General features: G+C 41.0%; 1 protein-coding gene across 3 annotated transcripts; it reads left to right on the top strand.

Annotated features, from left to right (window-relative positions):
- Positions 1–663: 663 nt before the first annotated feature.
- Positions 664–18,173, top strand: LOC127647590 (GTPase IMAP family member 8-like). 3 transcript variants are annotated; one of them, XR_007971074.1, is made up of 4 exons: positions 664–798; positions 1,171–1,759; positions 13,160–15,061; positions 15,198–18,173. XR_007971074.1 is itself a non-coding variant. In XM_052131943.1 (3 exons), the coding sequence occupies exons 2-3, from the start codon at positions 1,198–1,200 to the stop codon at positions 14,038–14,040; spliced, it is 1,443 nt and encodes a 480-aa protein (XP_051987903.1). In that variant the 5' UTR covers positions 664–798; positions 1,171–1,197; the 3' UTR covers positions 14,041–18,173. The 3 variants fall into 3 exon arrangements, 2 of the variants coding, with proteins under 2 accessions (XP_051987903.1, XP_051987904.1); XM_052131943.1 differs by having other exon boundaries at positions 13,160–18,173; XM_052131944.1 differs by having other exon boundaries at positions 772–793; positions 13,160–18,173.
- The last annotated feature ends 376 nt before the right edge of the window (positions 18,174–18,549 follow it).

Here is an 18,549-nt window from a genome sequence, read left to right as displayed (position 1 = left end):
CTTGAACATTGGGGGCTTTAATATCATGAGTGTGCGCAGCCACATCTTGTGGTGTTATGAGCAATAAATAAATAAAATAAGAATAAATACAAATAAAGAAATCTTCTTAAAAATATTTAAATGAACATGACAACATACATTAGATATTAAGACTTGCTTTGTGTATTTTGTCATAAATCTGGACAATGGAAGATAAAATAGCCTACTTTATCCCCAGCAGTTTGGTTCTCAAATTGAATGCCGAATGCGCGTGTATATATTAGGCCTATATGCTTTCCACATCTGTTAATTCTAATGTGTTCAATTGCTATATTCCGTAATCCTACTTTTACTTTACAGCTGGCAGTACTGCACTAATGTCAGTCTTTGTTCTCTATAAACAATTATTATGAAAAATAATTAAACGTCAACGAAATATAAAACCAAAAACTTTCTGTACAAGTTATTTATAGGTTATTCCACATAAAACACCCTGCAATGTTCTGGGAACATTGGTTTATGGTTATAAATATAAAAACCTAAAGTAAACGTTAGGAATTGGTTCCCAAAAAATAAGGTTAGGGGAACGTTCTGTGTTTGCTGGTTTAGCGAGAACGGGTTGGGTTTAGACTTACCAATATTTTGGTAACTGTGTAATACATCTGTGTGCTCACACACACAACACAAATCATAAAATAACGCGTCATGTTCTGGAGGTGTTTTAGATTGAAAACGAAAGTAAATCTGTTTTAAAAGTGGGTGAACAATTTAGTTTGCCAAAATCCAGCTGAAGTAATTTTCTCAAATTCATACAGTAAGGTATATATTTTACCACATCTTTAATTAATTTGTATTAGTCGCCTTCATTTAATACCATGTATAATATTTTATAAAGGCTGAATTTCTTTTTAAGATGTCTTTTTTTTTTTTTTTACTTTTCATGCGGAAATGATCGTTTTTTCCATCATTAGCCTACCTTATATTAATTTAACCATTTTTAAAAGCTGAATATATAAATGTATATATTATATATATAGCCTAATATATATTATTATTATACAAAACTCAGCAGAATAAAACGGCTTTTGAAACTCCAGCAAATCAACACTGTGGTTTTAGCGCTGAGTTGGTGAAAACATTCGCAGAAGAATTTTTGAAGATGTTTTTTTAATATGCACATCTCTCCCGCAGATTTGAATTTCGAGCTACACTCTAAAAATGGAAGAAATGAATAAAAAAACAAAAACGGGTTTCAATTTGGTCTTACTTGGAAGAAAAGGAGTAGGAAAAAGTGCCTCTAGGAACAAAATCCTTTCATACTCCACTTCAGTCACACAGAATAAAGCTGAGAAATCTGGTTGTCAATTATCAGTCACTGTTTACGACACACCAGGATTCTCCGACACAGAGTTGAGTGAAGAAGAGATTCGGCTGAAATATCAGAGTGTTCTACAGAAATGTAATTCAGATCTCTCTGCGTTTCTCCTGGTCATCAGAACTGACAGATTCACTAAAGAAGATGAAGACGCTGTGAAGAAGATTGAGAAGATCTTGGGAGAAGAGCGCCGAAGAAAAACCTGGATTCTCTTCACCAGAGGTGATGAACTGGACAAGAAAAATATGACAATAAATACATTTATTACAGAGAACCAACCATTAAAAAAACTAGTTCAGAAATATGAGGGCAGATACCACATGTTCAACAACAAGAACGAAGGAGCATCTGACGAATCAGAAATCCTGCTTGGAAAAATTTTCAAGAGGTATTTGGAGACAATTGGTAAGTCTGTTTTAAACCATATGTAATGAAAACTATATCTACACATTCAAATACAATAAAAATAAAGGAGAACCGTTGGTATTTTCTTTTTCCACTTCGAGTGCAGGCTGGTGAAATGAGTTTACAGTAGATTTCCAACAATTTTTCCTCCAGACACTCTGATCTAGCTACACTTCGGGCTGTCTATTACCCGCTCCTCACTCGCGCTCACTGATTTTTGCTTAATGGCAAAAATATATATATATATATATAAAAAAAAATATATATAATCATCATTTTATATATATGTGTGAGCGTGTGTGTGTGTGTGTGTAAAAAGAAATGTTCTCTTAATTTTTAAACGCTTATGTAAATATTTGTATGAACATAAAAAGATTCAACAACTAAGACATAAACAGAACAAGTTTCACAGATATGTGATGAACAGAAATGGAATAATGTGTCCCTGAACAAAGGTGGGGAATCAAAATCAAAAGTAACAGTCAGTATCTGGTGTGTCCACCAGCTGCATTAAGTACTGCAGTGCATCTCCTCCTCATGGACTGAACCAGTTTTGCAAGTTCTTGCTGTGAGATGTTACCACACTCTTCCACCAAAGCACTTGCAAGTTCCCGGACATTTCTGGGGGGGATGGCTCTAGCCCTCACCCTCCGATCCAACAGGTCCCAGACATGCTCAATGGGATTGAGATCCGGGCTCTTCGCTGGCCATGGCAGAACACTGACATTCCTGTCTCGCAGGAAGTCACGCACAGAACGAGCAGAATTACTGCTGGCATTGTCATGCTGGGTCATGTCAGGATGAGCTGCAGGTAGGGGACCACATGAGGGAGGAGGAGTAATTCCCTGTAATGCACAGCGTTGAGATTGCCTGCAATGACAACAAGCTCAGTCCGACCCTGATGTACCCTCCACCTCCAAATTGATCCCGCTACAGATTACAGGCCTCAGTGTAACGCTCATTCCTTCAACGATAAACACGAGTCTGACCATCACCCTTGGTGAGACAAACCGTGACTTGTCAGTGAAGAGCAGTTTTTGCCAGTCCTGTCTGGTCCAGTGAATGTGGGTTTGTGCCCATAGGCGACTTTGTTACCGGTGATGTTTGGTAAGGACCTGCCTTACAACAGGTCTACAAGCCCTCAGTCCAGCCTCTCTCAGCATATTGCAGACAGTCTGAGCACTGATGGAGGGATTGCGTGTTCCTGATGTAACTCTGGGAATTAGTTGTTATCATCCTGTACCTGTCCCACAGGTGTGATATTCGGATGTACAGATCCTGTGCAAGTGTTTTTACACGTGGTCTGCCACTGCAAGGATGATCAGATGTCCTTCCAGTCTCCCTGTAGCACTGTCTTAGCATCTCACAGTACAGACATTGCAATGTATTGCCCTGGCCACATCTGCATTCCTCATGCCTCCATGCAGCATGCCTAAGGCACGTTCACACAGATGAGCAGGGACCCTGGGCAACTTTCTTTTGCTGTTTTTCAGTCAGTAGAAAGGTCTCTTTAGTGTCCTAATTTTTTATAACTGTGACCTTAACCTACCATCTGTAAGCTGTTAGTGTCTTAATAACCGTTCCACAGGTGCATGTTCATTAATTGTTTATGGCTCATTGAACAAGCATGGAAACCATTTTTTGATGTTACAGTGTCCTGAAAAAGGGATTTTTTTTTTCTGAAATTATATATATATACATATATAAGTAGTGGTGGCGTAGTGGGCTAAAGCACTAAACTGTTAAGCAGAAGGTTTTCGGTTCGATCTTCACAGCCACCAATTGCGTCCTTGAGCAAGACACTTAACCCTGTAATAAGTGCTCTGTATATAACTTTGGATATAAGCATCTGCCAAATGCAAAAAAAAAAAATTATATATATATAAACTATACCACTCCACTTTAAACTTATTTCAGCATGCATTTAAACATCACAAACATCTGCACACAAGATGTATAAAATGAAGAAAAAAATACACAATACTAGGAGAAAAACTTAAATCTTTTCAGTCAACACATGTATATTCAATGCTAATGGTGCATATTCCATTGACGTCAGATGTCGGAGCTGGGAATGACTTCACACCCGAGTTGACCACGTTCTAGTACACAAGTTGGAAAAGAAAGATGGACGTGTCCAGGCAAACCTTTATTGTGCTTGCTTTTTCAGAATACAAACTGGGTGGGGGAAGATGTCATTGTTAGAAATACTAGTCAATAAAAACACATTAAAAAGCGGTATTTTGCACAGATAATGCTGAATCTGTGCAAAATAATGAGATAATGAGGTTGGATAGTACTCTGTGCACCACTGACACAGACAAGCAGAAGTGCTAATAAACAATATATTACTACTGTTTCACTTTTGATGCACTGAGCAGCCATTTTGGATTTTTAAGTCGGGGTTGTTGTGGTTCCTCCGAGTTTCCAAGTTGGAAGTCCAACTTGAGGGGGCATTCCAGTTAAAAGTTCCTACTGGGAACTTAAAATTTCCGACTTCCGACTACAAATGCAATGCACCATCAGTCCAAAGGTCAAAGTCACAGGTCTTACCATGTTTTTGTTTAAGGTAACAAACAAGGTGCTCCTATTTTAAGTTTTGTGACTAATTTTCTATGACAAAAACGTCTCGAGTTACATGTGTAACCCTTGTTCCCTGAAAAAAGCGGAACGAGATGCTGCGCTGCTAAGCGCCATGGGGAACAACTCGAATTGTGTCCAAGCTGAAATGTGTGTGCAACACGCCAATGAACATTGACTGGAATTTATAGCCTCGGCTGATGTAATCATTAGATGCACCTTCAGCCAGGCTATAAATGGATGCGTCACCAGGTGTCGTCAGATACTTCTTTTTGAAGAGCAGTCCTGGGACGTCCCAGTGCGGCAAAGCAAAGCAGCATCTCGTTCCGCTTTTTTCAGGGAACAAGGGTTACACATGTAACCCGAGACGTTCCCTTTACAAAAAGCTTCACTACGATGCTGCACTGCTAAGTGCCATGGGGAACGCAATACCCACGCCGTGAGTGTACTCACAAAAACGCGAGAGGTCTCAGACATGAGCTTGAAATGTCGACTCAAGGGCATAAGGTTCCCGAGTAGCATAAACATCAAAACCGTTTCATTTTGATGAATGTGTGCAGAGAGGACTGGCCTGCCGCATCACAAACTTGTTCAGGCATGAGCTGAGATGTCGACTCAAGGGCATAAGAGTCCGGAGTAGCAAAGCATCTAACCCATAAAGTTTGATGAATGTGTGAAGAGAACCCTATCGCAACACAAACTTGTCATAAAAACTGATGAATGTGAGCGGAGAGGACCAGCCTGCCGCATCACAAACTTGTCAAGACATGAGTTTGAGATGTCGACTCAAGGGCATATGAGCCCAGAGTGGCAGAACATCCAAACTATAAAAATCTAATGAATGTGTGCGGAGAGGACAACCTGCCGCATCACAAACTTGCTGCAGAGGGAGACCTCTAGCTAATGTTTTAGAGGAGGAGAGCCCTCTGGTAGAGTGTGCCCTAAAACCTACTGGCGAAGCTTGACCGCGCGCCTCGTAGGCCCGGGCAATAATGAGGATGCCTCTGTGAGGGCACCCCGCCCACCAAGCTGTGGCAAACCGCAGTGGCCACATAGAACCTGGCAGTGGCGAGGCAAGTGCCCGCTGACAGTTCTTTCTACAGAAAATCCAGAACTGAAGCAAACTGGCAGTTAGCTGGTTCTGTAATAAGAACTTTAGTAGAAGGAAATGCATGCAGGCGCATTTATGCTATGAATGCGTTACTACGATCAGCCCCTCCCGAGGGGGGTTGCTGGGCGACTCGGGGAGAAGTAGAGGAGACATTGCGCTATCAACAGAGGCAAAGAGGTCCTCTTCTGCCCTGTAAAATCTACCCAGATCAGTTCCAAGTGGAGGGAGCCCTAGCACTTGAAATGTTCTCGATAACCTCAAGAGAAAACCCTGTGAACCTCATTCGGTACCCTTAGGGGCCAGACATGAAAGTTTTCACAATTCGGGCCAAGGATGAGAAGGTCCTCCCTGTTCGGAATCGCCCAAGTCGAGCCGTCGAGGAGAGGAATTAACTCAGAGAAACATATCCTGTTCGGCCAGCACAGCGCCATTAATAGGAGGCAAGACCCTTGCTGGTGAACATTGCCAAGACTCCCGGGAGCAGAGAAACCGGGGCAAGAAACGCATACAGACGCATTCTGGGTCATGTATGTGTCTTAACGTCCAGACCCAAGGGGGCTGGGTGACTTCAGGGAGAAGTAGAGGAGACATTGCGCTATTCATAGAGGCGAAGAGGTCCTCTTCTGCCCTAAGATCTCACCCAAACTTGTTCCAAGTGGAAAAAGCCCGGCATTTAAAAAGGTCTCGATAAGCTCAGGAGAGAGCCCTGTGTCTCTCAGTTGGTACCCTTAGGGGCCAAACATGAAAGTTTCCACAATTTGGGGCAGGGATGAAATATTGCCCTGTGCCTGAGATAGAAGATCCTTCCTGTTCGGAATCGCCCAAGGCGAGCCGTCGAGGGAAGAGATTAGCTCCGAGAACCAAGCCCTGTTCGGCCAGCTGGTGCTATCAGTAAGAGGCAAAAACCCTTGCTTGCGAACTCTGGGCAACTACTACCTTAGGGTGGAGTTCTTAACTCCCCCGTTGTTATTTTCTGTCTGGACCGTAAATCTGCTCCCATATACGGGCATCCAGGGATATAACTGACCTGAGTGACAGGAGCTTGCCCTGGGCCCTATGGAGAACCCAACATGTCAAAAATACAGCTGACAAGAACGTGGGTCTCCTTGATGATTTATGTAAGAGGCTACCGCTGTATTGTCCACCCGCACCAAGACATGGCAGCCTCAGGAGGAGGTATTTCAGGGCCAGATTTACAGCCATCAACCCGAGACAGTGACTGTGACAACCGAGCTGACGACCCTCCTATCCCCTTAAGCTGGACGACCACTTAAGGCCGCTACCCGCCCATCAGGGAGGTGTCTGTCGTTAACAGCCTGCGACAACAAGATGCACCTAGAGTGGGACCCAAGGCAGAAAACCGGGGTCTGAACCACATAGAAAGGGAACGAAGCCTGAGGCGCGTAACCCTATTTAGCCTAGGGGTTTTGGCCCTTGGAAGATATCCCCTGGCTTTTGGCCACAACAAAAACGGTCTCATGAGCAGAAGGTCCAGAGGGATCACCGTGGACGCGTTCGCCCTGAGACCTGGAAATCGTTGATACTGATAACAGTGCAACCTTGACCTAGCCTGACTTTGCTCAGGGTGATCTGAATGGACTCAATCCTAGCGGGAGACAGTTGTGCCCGCATAGTGATTGAACTCCATAAGATGCCCCGATAGACAGTGTTCTGAGTGGGAGAGAGGACGCTTTTCTTGGCATTGAGCCTCAACCCCAGAGAAACAGATGAGCTAAGACGATGTCCCTGTGCTGAACTGCCAGTTCCTGGAACTGCGCTAGGATCAGCCAGTCGTCTACATAATTCAGAATGCAGATGCCCCGGAGCCAGCGCTACATCATGCATTGTGAATGTGCGGGTAAAAAGGGCTAGGCTGAGTGAAAGAACCTGACCCTGGAGACTTCACCCCCGGAAGCGAACCTCAGGAACTTTCCATGTTGTGGCAGAACTTCTAAATGAAGTATAGAAGTGCGTCATAAGATCGATGGTGACCAGCCAAACGAGTTGTAGGGCTTGAGACATGACCGTCCTGACAGGCATCATCTTGGACTTGAACACCCACGGGTAGTTCAAGCTTTAAGATCTAAGCCAGACGCCACCCCTCACCCTCCATGGGAAACGGGAAGTAATTAGTGTAATAACCTAACTCTCTCTAAAGGGGCCATGGAACACATACCATGGCCCCTTTAACCAGGAGATTTAGTTTTTTGTTTTTACATAACAATAAATCCGGTTTACGGTAGTGAGAACACGCCGTTGAAACACGGAAAAGCGGTGAGAGAATTAAATCCTGACGCCCTTATAAGACCCACAGAAAAGAATATATCCGGCAGAAGTTTCCACGCTGCCAGGATCTCTGAGATGGGTATTATATTTTAACACTTCCTGTTGAGGGGTTGTCGAGTGTTTCGCGTCCTGAATAAAATGCAGGAACAGCGAAAACACCCAATTTTGACGGAAGCCTCTGCAACCCGAAACACCAAGAGGTGGCGGGAATGGAGGGGCTTCGAGGGGGTACCGGGAGGGGTGAAGTGAAGCACGCGCCCTGTCCCGAGGGGAGCTACCCCCTAATCTAGGCGCAAGACCGTCAGGGTTTTCTCTTACTAGAAATTATAGTCCTGAGGTCTTGCTTCGGGGGCTGGCGAGGGCGGCAAGACTGTCCCCAATCCCTGGGAGGAGGAGCACGACTCGCCACGCTTTGCTTTTGAGCCTCCCTTCAGTCAGGACCGAGGTGGGTCTGAGGCTTGCTCGTCAAGCGCAGAACCCACACTCAGGTCGTCCATGAGGTCAGCCTGGTATGCCTGTAAAACAGCATAGTGTGCAGAGCACAATAAAGGTTTGCCTACTGCTTGATAAGCCCTTCCCACTAAAGTGGAGGTTGTCCTACAAGGCTTTGAGGGGAGAGAGGGCTTCTTAAGTGACGATGCCGAGCCCGGCGAGAGATAGCCCGCAAGCGTCTCTTCGACCGGTGGCATCACTGAATACCTCCGAGCCTCAGCACCCACGATAGTCGAATATAATATAATAGGGTATGTGAACACGGGAAGAAAAAAATAAATATATATATATATATATATATATATATATATATATATATATATATATATATATTTATTTTTTCTTCCATATATATATATATTTTTTTTTTAAGGGGTTCTCCATGAGCGAAAAAGCTCTTCATGGAGGTTATCAAAGAAAGGGAAGGGACCCATGAGGCGTTCCCTTTCTTAGACTGGAAGATAAAATCTATCCCCTAATTTGGATCGTTTGGGGGTCTTTTTTTCGCGTGGCCAGTCCAATCTGGCAACCGCACGAGTAACAACATCGAGCAATTCCTCCGATTTTTATCGCAGACGGAAAGCTCGGAGGCGGGAAGAGAATTGCGTCGGAACGCGCTTCAAGATCATGTGAAGGACCAGCTGGGTTTGGGGAGAGAGTGAGAGAAAGGGATAAACCCATCTCTTGCTCCTCAGCCAAATCCATGCAAGAGCCCCACGAACAATATTTTTTTTTCTCTCTCTCTCTCATAATAATATAATAATAATAATAACTTTATTCTTATATAGCACCTTTAAAGCAGCTTCTCAAGGCGCTTTACATAATAAAACAAGCAAAACAAAAATACATCACAGAGAAAAAAAAACAAAAAAAACAAGATAAAATACAATAAAATAAAAGTCAAATAAAAGCTAGCCTAAAAAAATGCGTTTTCAATATAGATTTGAAATTACTTAAAGACTGTGCATCTCTAATATTTGAAGGGAGTGCATTCCAAAGTCTAGGAGCATAGGATGAGAAAGCCCTATCCCCTACAGTACGCAACCGAGTCTGTGGGACTGCCAATAGACCAGCTTGTGAAGAGCGTAAATGACGCTTGGGTGTGTATAAAGTTAAAAGCGCAGACAAATACTGCGGTGCCAGACCATGCAGTGCCTTATATGTGAGCATAAGTATTTTAAAATCGACTCGGAACCTGACCGGGAGCCAGTGCAAAGACTTTAAAATAGGTGTAATATGCTCATTTATTCTGATTCCAGTCAAGATCCTAGCAGCAGAATTTTGAACACATTGTAATTTGTTCAGTGTGGTTTTTGGAACTCCAGCAAGAAGTGCATTGCAATAGTCAATGCGAGAAAAAACTAAAGTATTGATAAGCCTTTCAGTCACAGAGAGGGATAACATAGAGCGAAGTCTGGGAATATTTCTGAGATGAAAATAAGAGTTCTTAACAATGTACCGCACATGATAGTCGAAGGACAGACTAGAATCAAATCTAACTCCCAAGTTTTTTAACTTAGTCTGTGCCTCCAAGTCAGTCCCATCTATGTTCAGAATTAGTGAACCAGCCTTACGAAGCTGATGAGGAGTGCCAATAAGCAAGAACTCAGTCTTATCATTATTTAGACACAAAAAATTTTGAGACATCCATGTTTTTATCTCAGAAATACAGTGTGTTAAAAAAAGAACATCCAGATTTTGACCAGGCTTAGAGTGAATATAAATCTGAGTGTCATCTGCATAACAGTGATAATTAAGTCCAAGTGATCTTAGTAGCAGTCCGAGTGGAAAGATGTAAATGCTAAAAAGTAAGGGACCAAGAATTGAACCTTGGGGAACACCCGTACGGACAGAACCAATCTCAGACCGAAAACCATTCATACAAACAAACTGTTTACGATGCGAGAGATAAGATCTAAACCAGGTTAATACAGTCTCAGAAACACCAAAGACATTTTCCAGACGGTTTAGTAAAAGATTGTGATTAACAGTATCAAAAGCGGCACTAAGATCGAGAAGGATAAGAAAGGAAAGAGAACCAGAATCTGAGGCTATTAATAGGTCATTGGTGACCTTAACCAAGGCTGTCTCAGTACTATGAAATTTTCGAAAACCAGACTGAAGGGGCTCAAAAAGATTATTTACTGAGAGATGACTATGTAGCTGCAAAGCCACAACACGTTCCAAAATTTTTGCCAGAAAAGGAAGATTTGATATAGGGCGATAGTATTTATGTTATCCAACTCTGCATCACGCTTCTTCGGAACAGGCGTTACAGCAGCAGTTTTCAATGCTGCAGGAACAACACCAGAACACAAAGATTCATTGACAATGCCAAGAACAACTGGACACAATGAGTCAAAACAGGATTTAAACAGGCTTGTAGGGAGGGGATCAAGTATGCAATTGGTAACTTTCATACCTGTTACCACCCTAGTAAGCAGCTCAGAGTCAACTTCAGAAAAGATAGTAAAGGATGTGCCAAAGAAAGAAGGCAAGCGTAGTATAGAAGAGGAAACCAGTATAGCATGAATCATTTTGTAAACATTTTCAATTTTAGAGCTAAAAAAATTTAGAAAATCATTACACACCTGATTTGAAACAGGCAGAGAGATGCCAACATTGGCTGTAAGAAGCCTATTTATAGTATGAAATAGATGTCTTGGATTACTTAGATTATCATCAATTATCTGGGAAAAATAAACAGACCTAGCAGACTCAATTTCAGATCTATATTCCGTCAAGTGATCTTTCCAAGCCTGGTAAAATACATTCAGGCCCGAGTCACGCCACTTACGCTCCATTTTACGGCAAGCTTTTTTCTTAAAGCGCAGGTCATCATTATACCATGGGGCATAACGAGAAAAAGAGACTCTGCGTGACCTCAAGGGAGCAAAAGAATCAAAATTAGAGGCAAGAACAGCATTCAAATGTAAAATCTTATCTTCCAGATGAGATGACTGAGGACCACTAAGACAGGAAACAACAGAGTCTGCAAAATCTGATGGATTAATTGATTTCCATTTATGAAAATGAACAGAATGTGAAGAAGACGTAGAAGGAAAAGGCAGTTCCATATTAAAAAAGATTGCCAGATGATCAGAAAGACCAATATCAACTGTGCACTGATGTGATATAGTTGCTTGGTTTGCAATCACAAGGTCTAATGTATGACCTTTGTTATGTGTAGGACCACTGATAAACTGTTTAAGATTAAAACAGTCTAATAGAAATAGGAAGTCTTTTGCCATCGCACAGTCATTTTCATCAATGTATATGTTGAAATCCCCTAGAATGAGGATTCTCTCAAATTTGTAACACAACATTGACAACAAGTCAGCAAAGTCAGTCATAAAAGCTTCATTTGCCTTTGGTGGTCAATAGACACCAGAAATATTTAAAACAAGGCATTCAAAAGATGAGAACTGTGGTACACTCACGGCGCTGATGTTAGATTGCAGATTATGAACCACAATAATTCCACCACCTCGACCAGTAGATCGCGGTAAATCAAACAGTCCATACCCCTCAGGAGTGATCTGGTTGAAGAGGAGACCGTCATTTTGTTTATGCCATGTTGCAGTTAAAAACAATAGGTCCAGTTTTCGCTCTGCGATAATGTCTGATAAAAGCAGGGCTTTATTGTTTACTGAGCGTGCATTAAACAACCCAACATTCACGGGGCTTTGGTACATCACAGAGTGCAACTCCGACCGAACAAACAAGGATAGATTACTCAGGACTGCACCAGTACGAGACACGCTTTTAGCATGACGCCAACACATTGGCACGCAGATGTTGCTAAAAGGAAAGAGGTCATATCTACGGCCAAAACTCCGATGAATGTACCGTCTTCGTCTCAGCAGACCGGCGTTTCAACAGAGTGCATAAACATCTTTTTGTAAGTAGTAGTTTTGTTTTAAGTTCAGCAACTGGTGTGCAGTGTACCTTAAAGCTATGCTTCTTGGATCCAGGATCGCAACAGTCTCAAGGCAGCGAAAGTTCAAAGTAAGGCCACAGGGTAAACTCCTCGGATAGGGATCCAGGGTCCTCCAGAAAACGCAGGCAGATATAAACAATAATCCAGCAAATGTAAAATAGTCCCGCGACATAGCAACAAGTTGAGAACTAAAAATAGCAGGTAGAAAAACCGCATCAACATAAAAAACAAACAATAGTGAAACAGTTTAGGAGCGGCAGCCAAAACGCGCCAGCGTTCCCTTGACCAGCAAGTAAGCAGGATGTACCTCATGAGTGCTGACTCCCGGAAGCAAGCGAGGCGAGCACGACGCACTCTGCCTGTTAAAGCAAATCGCAGTGCTCGCACCCGCCCTGCTGCAACGCGAGAGCAGCGTACTCTTACCCCCAAACAAACAGCAAAAACTGATGTGTGTCGTCTTCAGCTATAGAACGAGAAGAGAGGAACATGCACCTTTTGCGGCTTTCAGTCATTCTCTATTTTTTTTTCTTTCTTTTTTAGAAATACATATATATAATATTTTCTAAACAGAAGAGAAAAGAGAACAACGTTCACTGCACACTGCCAAACTGATTCTAACTCCTAACAGAGGAAATAAAGTTTTGACAGGGTTTGTGAAACACACAGAAACAGAATCGCTCTGAAAAAAGAGTTTACTGACGACACCTGGTGACGTATCCATTTATAGCCTGGCCTCAGGTGCATCTAATGATTACATCAGCCGAGGCTATAAATTCCAGTCAATGTTCATTGACGTGTTGCACACACATTTCAGCTTGGTCACAATTCGAGTTGTTCCCCGTGGCGCTTAGCAGCGCAGCATCGTAGTGAAGCTTTTTGTAAAGGGAACAATTGTTTTCTAAAAGGCTACTTACAGTATTAGGTCGGATAAGCTGAAACTGCTTTGTTATTGTAGTGCTAAAGTAAAATATTTTCTTTGCTTTTTATACAGTGTCAAAGAATGAACTTAAAAGAATTCCTGTCAACAACACAGAGATCCCAAAAGATAGTCCTCCAGAAACAAGATTGGTTCTGCTGGGGAAGAGTGGTGTTGGAAAGAGTGCCGTTGGAAACACAATACTGGGAAAACAGAAAGTGTTTAAATCTGTGATGAGCTCAAGTTCAGTGACCCATGAATGTTCAGAGAAACACGTCACTGTTTCAGGCAGAAATGTGTCTGTTGTTGATACACCTGGATTATTTGATACAGACATGAAACCTGAAGAATTTGTGACAGAGATCGGGAGAAGTGTTTATTTATCCAGTCCTGGACCGCACGCTTTTCTCATCGTGTTTCCTGTGAATATGAGATTCACTGAACAGGAACAACAGATTCTTCAGAAGATTGAAACACTGTTTGGAGAGGAAGTGTTGAAATACTCCATCATTCTCTTCACTCATGGAGATCTGTTAGAAGAAACGTCTGTAGAGAAATTCATTGAGGAGAATTGTAATCTTAAAAATCTAGTTCAGAAGTGTGGAGGCGGATATCATGTGTTTAATAATAAAGAGCTCAATAACAGAGATCAGGTGACTGAACTACTGCAGAAGATTGACACAATGATACAGCAGAATGGAGGAGGACATTACACTAATCAGATGTATCAAGATGCTCAGAGATTTAAACAAGGCAATGCAACAAGTGAAGGAAACACAAGCACTGAGTCAGGGTTTGTAGAGTTCATGAAGAAGTATGGGCTTTGTATTCTCAAAGGGGCAGTAATGGGTGGACTTGTAGGTTTACTTGGATTGCTGTCAGGTCCAAAGCTAGCTGCCATCTTGAGTTGCAGTTTTGCTGTTGTTGGAGCTTCTGTGGTATGTTCATATTCATAAAAATATAATTCAACATAAATTTAGATGTACATGCAATTATTTAGTACATACTTCTCATCAACATAATTTAGAGTCACAAAGGTCAGCATTTTATTCCATATTTTTATCTAGATTATACATGATATTAGTTCACACATATGATAAATTATTGACTATCTGCATAATCATATAATCACAATAGATAGTGCTCATATTTAATATTACTGTCATTTCAAATCAGATGATTGCAACACACTCAAAAAAGTTGGGTGTTTACCACTGTGAAACATCACCATTTCTTCTAATAACACCTATTAATCATCTGGGCACCGAAGACACAGGTTTAAGTTTAGAAAGTGGCATTTTCCCTATTCATTATGGAGGTCTTTAGCTGAAAAATTGTACATAGTTTTCATTACAGGATTGTGTGTTTAATAATGCACCACACATTCACAATTAACGACAGGTCAGGACTGCAGGCAGGCCAATCTAGCACCCGCACACCCACTGATGCTGGTAACAGCTTGGATGGTCTTTTTCCTCTTTGGCCCGAATAACACGATGGCTGTTTTTTCAAAAAAAAACATTTAATTGTGGACACTTCAGACCAAATAACACAGTTCTTCTGTTCTACATTCCATCTAAGATGAGAGCGAGTCCAGAGAAGTCAGGAGCGCTTCTGGACAGTGATGATGTACAGCTTCTCCTTTACATAGTAAAGTCTGAACTTGCATCTGTGGATGCAGCGGCGAGTGGTGTTGACTAACAAAGGTTTACTAAAGTTGAGAGCGAGTCCAGAGAAGTCAGCAGCGCTTCTGGACAGTGATGATGTACAGCTTCTCCTTTACATAATAAAGTCTGAACTTGCATCTGTGGATGTAGCGGCGATGCTGTTGACTAACAAAGGTTTACTAAAGTTGAGAGCGAGCCCAGAGAAGTCGGCAGCGCTTCTGGACAGTGATGATGTACGGCTTCTCCTTTACATAGTAAAGTCTGAACTTGCATCTGTGGATGTAGCGGCGAGTGCTGTTGACTAACAAAGGTTTACTAAAGTTGAGAGCGAGCCCAGAGAAGTCGGCAGCGATTCTGGACAGTGATGATGTACGGCTTCTCCTTTACATAGTAAAGTCTGAACTTGCATCTGTGGATGCAGCGGCGAGTGGTGTTGACTAACAAAGGTTTACTAAAGTAATCCCAAGCCCATGTTTGTGATATCCATCACAGTTACGTCTGGGCTATATAGATTTCGCACATTCAGAAGTGTTTTTCATCTAGCCTTTTACGCTCCGAGGTTGGACCAGATTCCTTGAATCTTTTAACTATATTGAGCACTGCAGAGGGTGAAATGCCCAAAAACCTTCCAATTTGTCTTTGGGGAACATTGTTCTCAAATTACTGGATTATTTGCTGAAGCATCTGTTGACAAATTAACAAGTCTCAAATGATCCTTGCTCTTGAAGGACTCAGCTGTTTTTGGAGGCTCCTTATACACTATACAGTACTATGACACAATTATATCAACTGTTTAACATATCCTGTTTCACATCGACCTACTTATTTTAACTAGAAAAAATGTTATTAGTCTTAAATTGCCCCTGTCTCAACTTTTGGAGCATTTTGCAATAATCTCATTTGAAATGACTGTACATTTAAAAAAAATAAATACTAATAATTAATTCACAAGGAACATAATATAATGTGTAGTTGAATATAGGGTGATTTCATATAGCAAAGGGTGATTATAATTTACAAATCACTCAATTTGCACCCCCGTGTAATAAGCATCTGCCACACAGGCCACCTATTTACACCCCAAAAATCTGATGGGACCATAGAAATATACGACAAACTAAACAATATATGTGGATATCGTATCGTGGGGTGTAAAGACGGTGTGTAAATGTGTACTCTTGTCCTAGCAACTGCCGTTTGAATCTACGTTTTGTCCCACTCTTTTCCCCATTGATTTCCTGTTTCCACTCTTAACATTTATTTTAATATTACTTAAAATAATAGATGAAAATTAATATAAATGTTGATTTCAGCGCAGTGATTTGTCACTGAGAATGTCGAGGGGTGCAGAGATGGGTTTGATCAGAAGGCGGTGTCTGTTGATCGCACTTGTTCCTGTGGCACGGCATCACTTATGTGTACATTGCATCACTCTATTACTAATATTGTTGTGACTATGTTCTTTGGCAGAAACCATAGTTTTAATGCAATTAACCATAGTTTTACTACAGTAATATGGTGATAATATATTAACCATGGTTCATTTTATTATTACTGTAAATTTACTAAACATACAATGGTGAAACCATGGTTACTGTAGTTAAACCAAGGTTATTTTTTCTAAGGTAAGGTTAAGGTTAGGTTTCAGGGTAGAGGTTAAAGTAGTGTCTGTGGGGCTCTAAATAAACACACTAAACACACTGCAGTGATGCCCATGTTAGTAATTAAATATGACACTATTAACACCAGGGTGCAATTAGTATCTACCATTATTTGCACCAGGGAGCAAATCACATCTGCCTAAATAAAATTGGCAAACATCCATCCATTTTTACACTCACTTATCCTATGTAGGGTCACATGGAGTGCTAGTTCAGGCAGAAGGCAGGCAACACTCTGAAAAGGTGGTCAGTTCTTTACAGGGCTAACACATAAATACAAACACTCACACCTACAGTCAAATTGTAGTTTTCAGTTATCTAACCTGCATGTTTTTTAACTGTGGAGGAAACCCAACATGCAAACTCCACACAGAAAGCTCATGCTGTCAGTGTTGACCACTGGGCCAGCATAAATTGGCAACAATATACAGTATAGAAGTGTATATTATTTATTTAGAACAGATTCCATACCTCACAGTTGACAGAACTAAGTTCTAAGACCCCATTCTTTTATTTGATCAAGTTTTATTTCCTAATGCTATTTGGTTTATTGATCCTAACAGTTAATGTTATTAATAATAATTAATCATTCTTCTTAATCAAGTACATTTATTCTTGTTATGACTGTCATGTTCCATGTCATGACTGTAATCATTAATTAATAAATTTTACAAGTGATGTGTATAATATCTGAGAAGTGACTCCAGGAATCCATGTCCAGGAATGCATTAACTGTGCTTACCCATTCCGCCCAGCTTCAGAGAACACATACTCACTGATATTATACTTTATTTCTTCATTTTTAACTAATCCAGTGTATCAGTAATATAATAATACAATTGTGCTTATTTTATGTCTTTTTTTAATATGTTTCTACAAATGTAAGACATTTTACTGTGTGTTCTCTAACTGTGTGGGTTAAAGGAAGGCCATGCCTAGATAATAAAGTTCAGTCTCTATAAGAATTAATTTAAAAACTCTTGATTTGGTTTGAGAATCACTCTGTATAAAACCAAATCACTAAATGGAAAAGGAAATGTTATAGCTCCATTAATCACTCCATATTGTATGTTTGAATTGTTTCTTAGGAGAAGTGTTTCTAAAGGAGTGGTGGTGATGTTGTGGGCTAAAGCACATAACTGGTAATCAGAAGGTTGCTGGTTTGATCCCCACAGTCACCACCATTGTGTCCTTGAGTAAGACACTTAACTCCAGGTTGCTCCGGGGGGATTGTCCCTGTAATAAGTGCACTGTATAATACATTGGTACTCAGAAGGTTGCTGGTTTGATCCCCACAGTCACCACCATTGTGTCCTTGAGTAAGACACTTAACTCCAGGTTGCTCCGGGGGGATTGTCCCTGTAATAAGTGCACTGTAAGTCACTTTGGAGAAAAGTGTCTTCCAAATGCATAAATTTAATTTTGTGAACTTTCTTCCCCAAGTCTCATTGCAGGCCCCGAGGCCCTGTTAACCTTGTGGGAATATGATAAAAACCTATGTATGGGCATGTGACTGTGTTCTTGTGAGGTAACTAAAAGTAATTTAGCTCCCCTTCAATGGGTATTTCATGGGCATGACAAGCAAAGAGGCCCCATAACTCATGACATCTAAATGCTGCAGAATGATTTATGACAATAAATGGAATCAGAATCCATATCGGAGTTAAGATGACAAACTGATTTTGCTGTAGTTTCCTTGTATGTTCAGTTAGTTCACTCATTGAATTAATCTGTAATCTGTCTTTTGTATTTTGAATTGTGGATGGAAAACACTTTGTTTTCAATAAACTCTTTCTCTCAATTGATTAAAACTTTGATTCTGTGTCTTTGTTTATATAAGTACTATTGGTACTCCCAAACAAGTTACTACTGATATTTTAATCTTTCAGTGTTTGTGTGTTTTACATGTAGGCATCATGCCATTTGAAACTGAAGGCATTTGTTCCCTCAGGTGTTAGGGAACAAACACCTGAGGTTTTTGAACTTCTGTATTTCTATTGTTGATAATTAGACAAACAAAAACAGAGTATATTTAATATTAAACTATGAAAATAAAACTGATTGATTGTTCAAAATAGATCATCGTGATCTGGACATGCAGTAGTTGGCAAGCATTTACTGCACACAATTCGATGAT

The sequence above is a fragment of the Xyrauchen texanus genome, chromosome 8, assembly GCF_025860055.1.
Source record: "Xyrauchen texanus isolate HMW12.3.18 chromosome 8, RBS_HiC_50CHRs, whole genome shotgun sequence".
Lineage (NCBI taxonomy): Eukaryota > Metazoa > Chordata > Actinopteri > Cypriniformes > Catostomidae > Xyrauchen > Xyrauchen texanus.
This window is presented reverse-complemented; position numbering and strand designations above follow the sequence as displayed.

What these genes read in the sequence shown, in the direction of transcription:
- LOC127647590 (XM_052131943.1), top strand. Translation starts at nt 1,198, where the DNA reads ATGGAAGAAATGAATAAAAAAACAAAAACGGGTTTCAATTTGGTCTTA. An exon ending in GAGGTATTTGGAGACAATTG is followed by an intron (nt 1,760 to 13,159) that starts GTAAGTCTGTTT and finishes CTTTTTATACAG; the next exon opens with TGTCAAAGAATGAACTTAAA.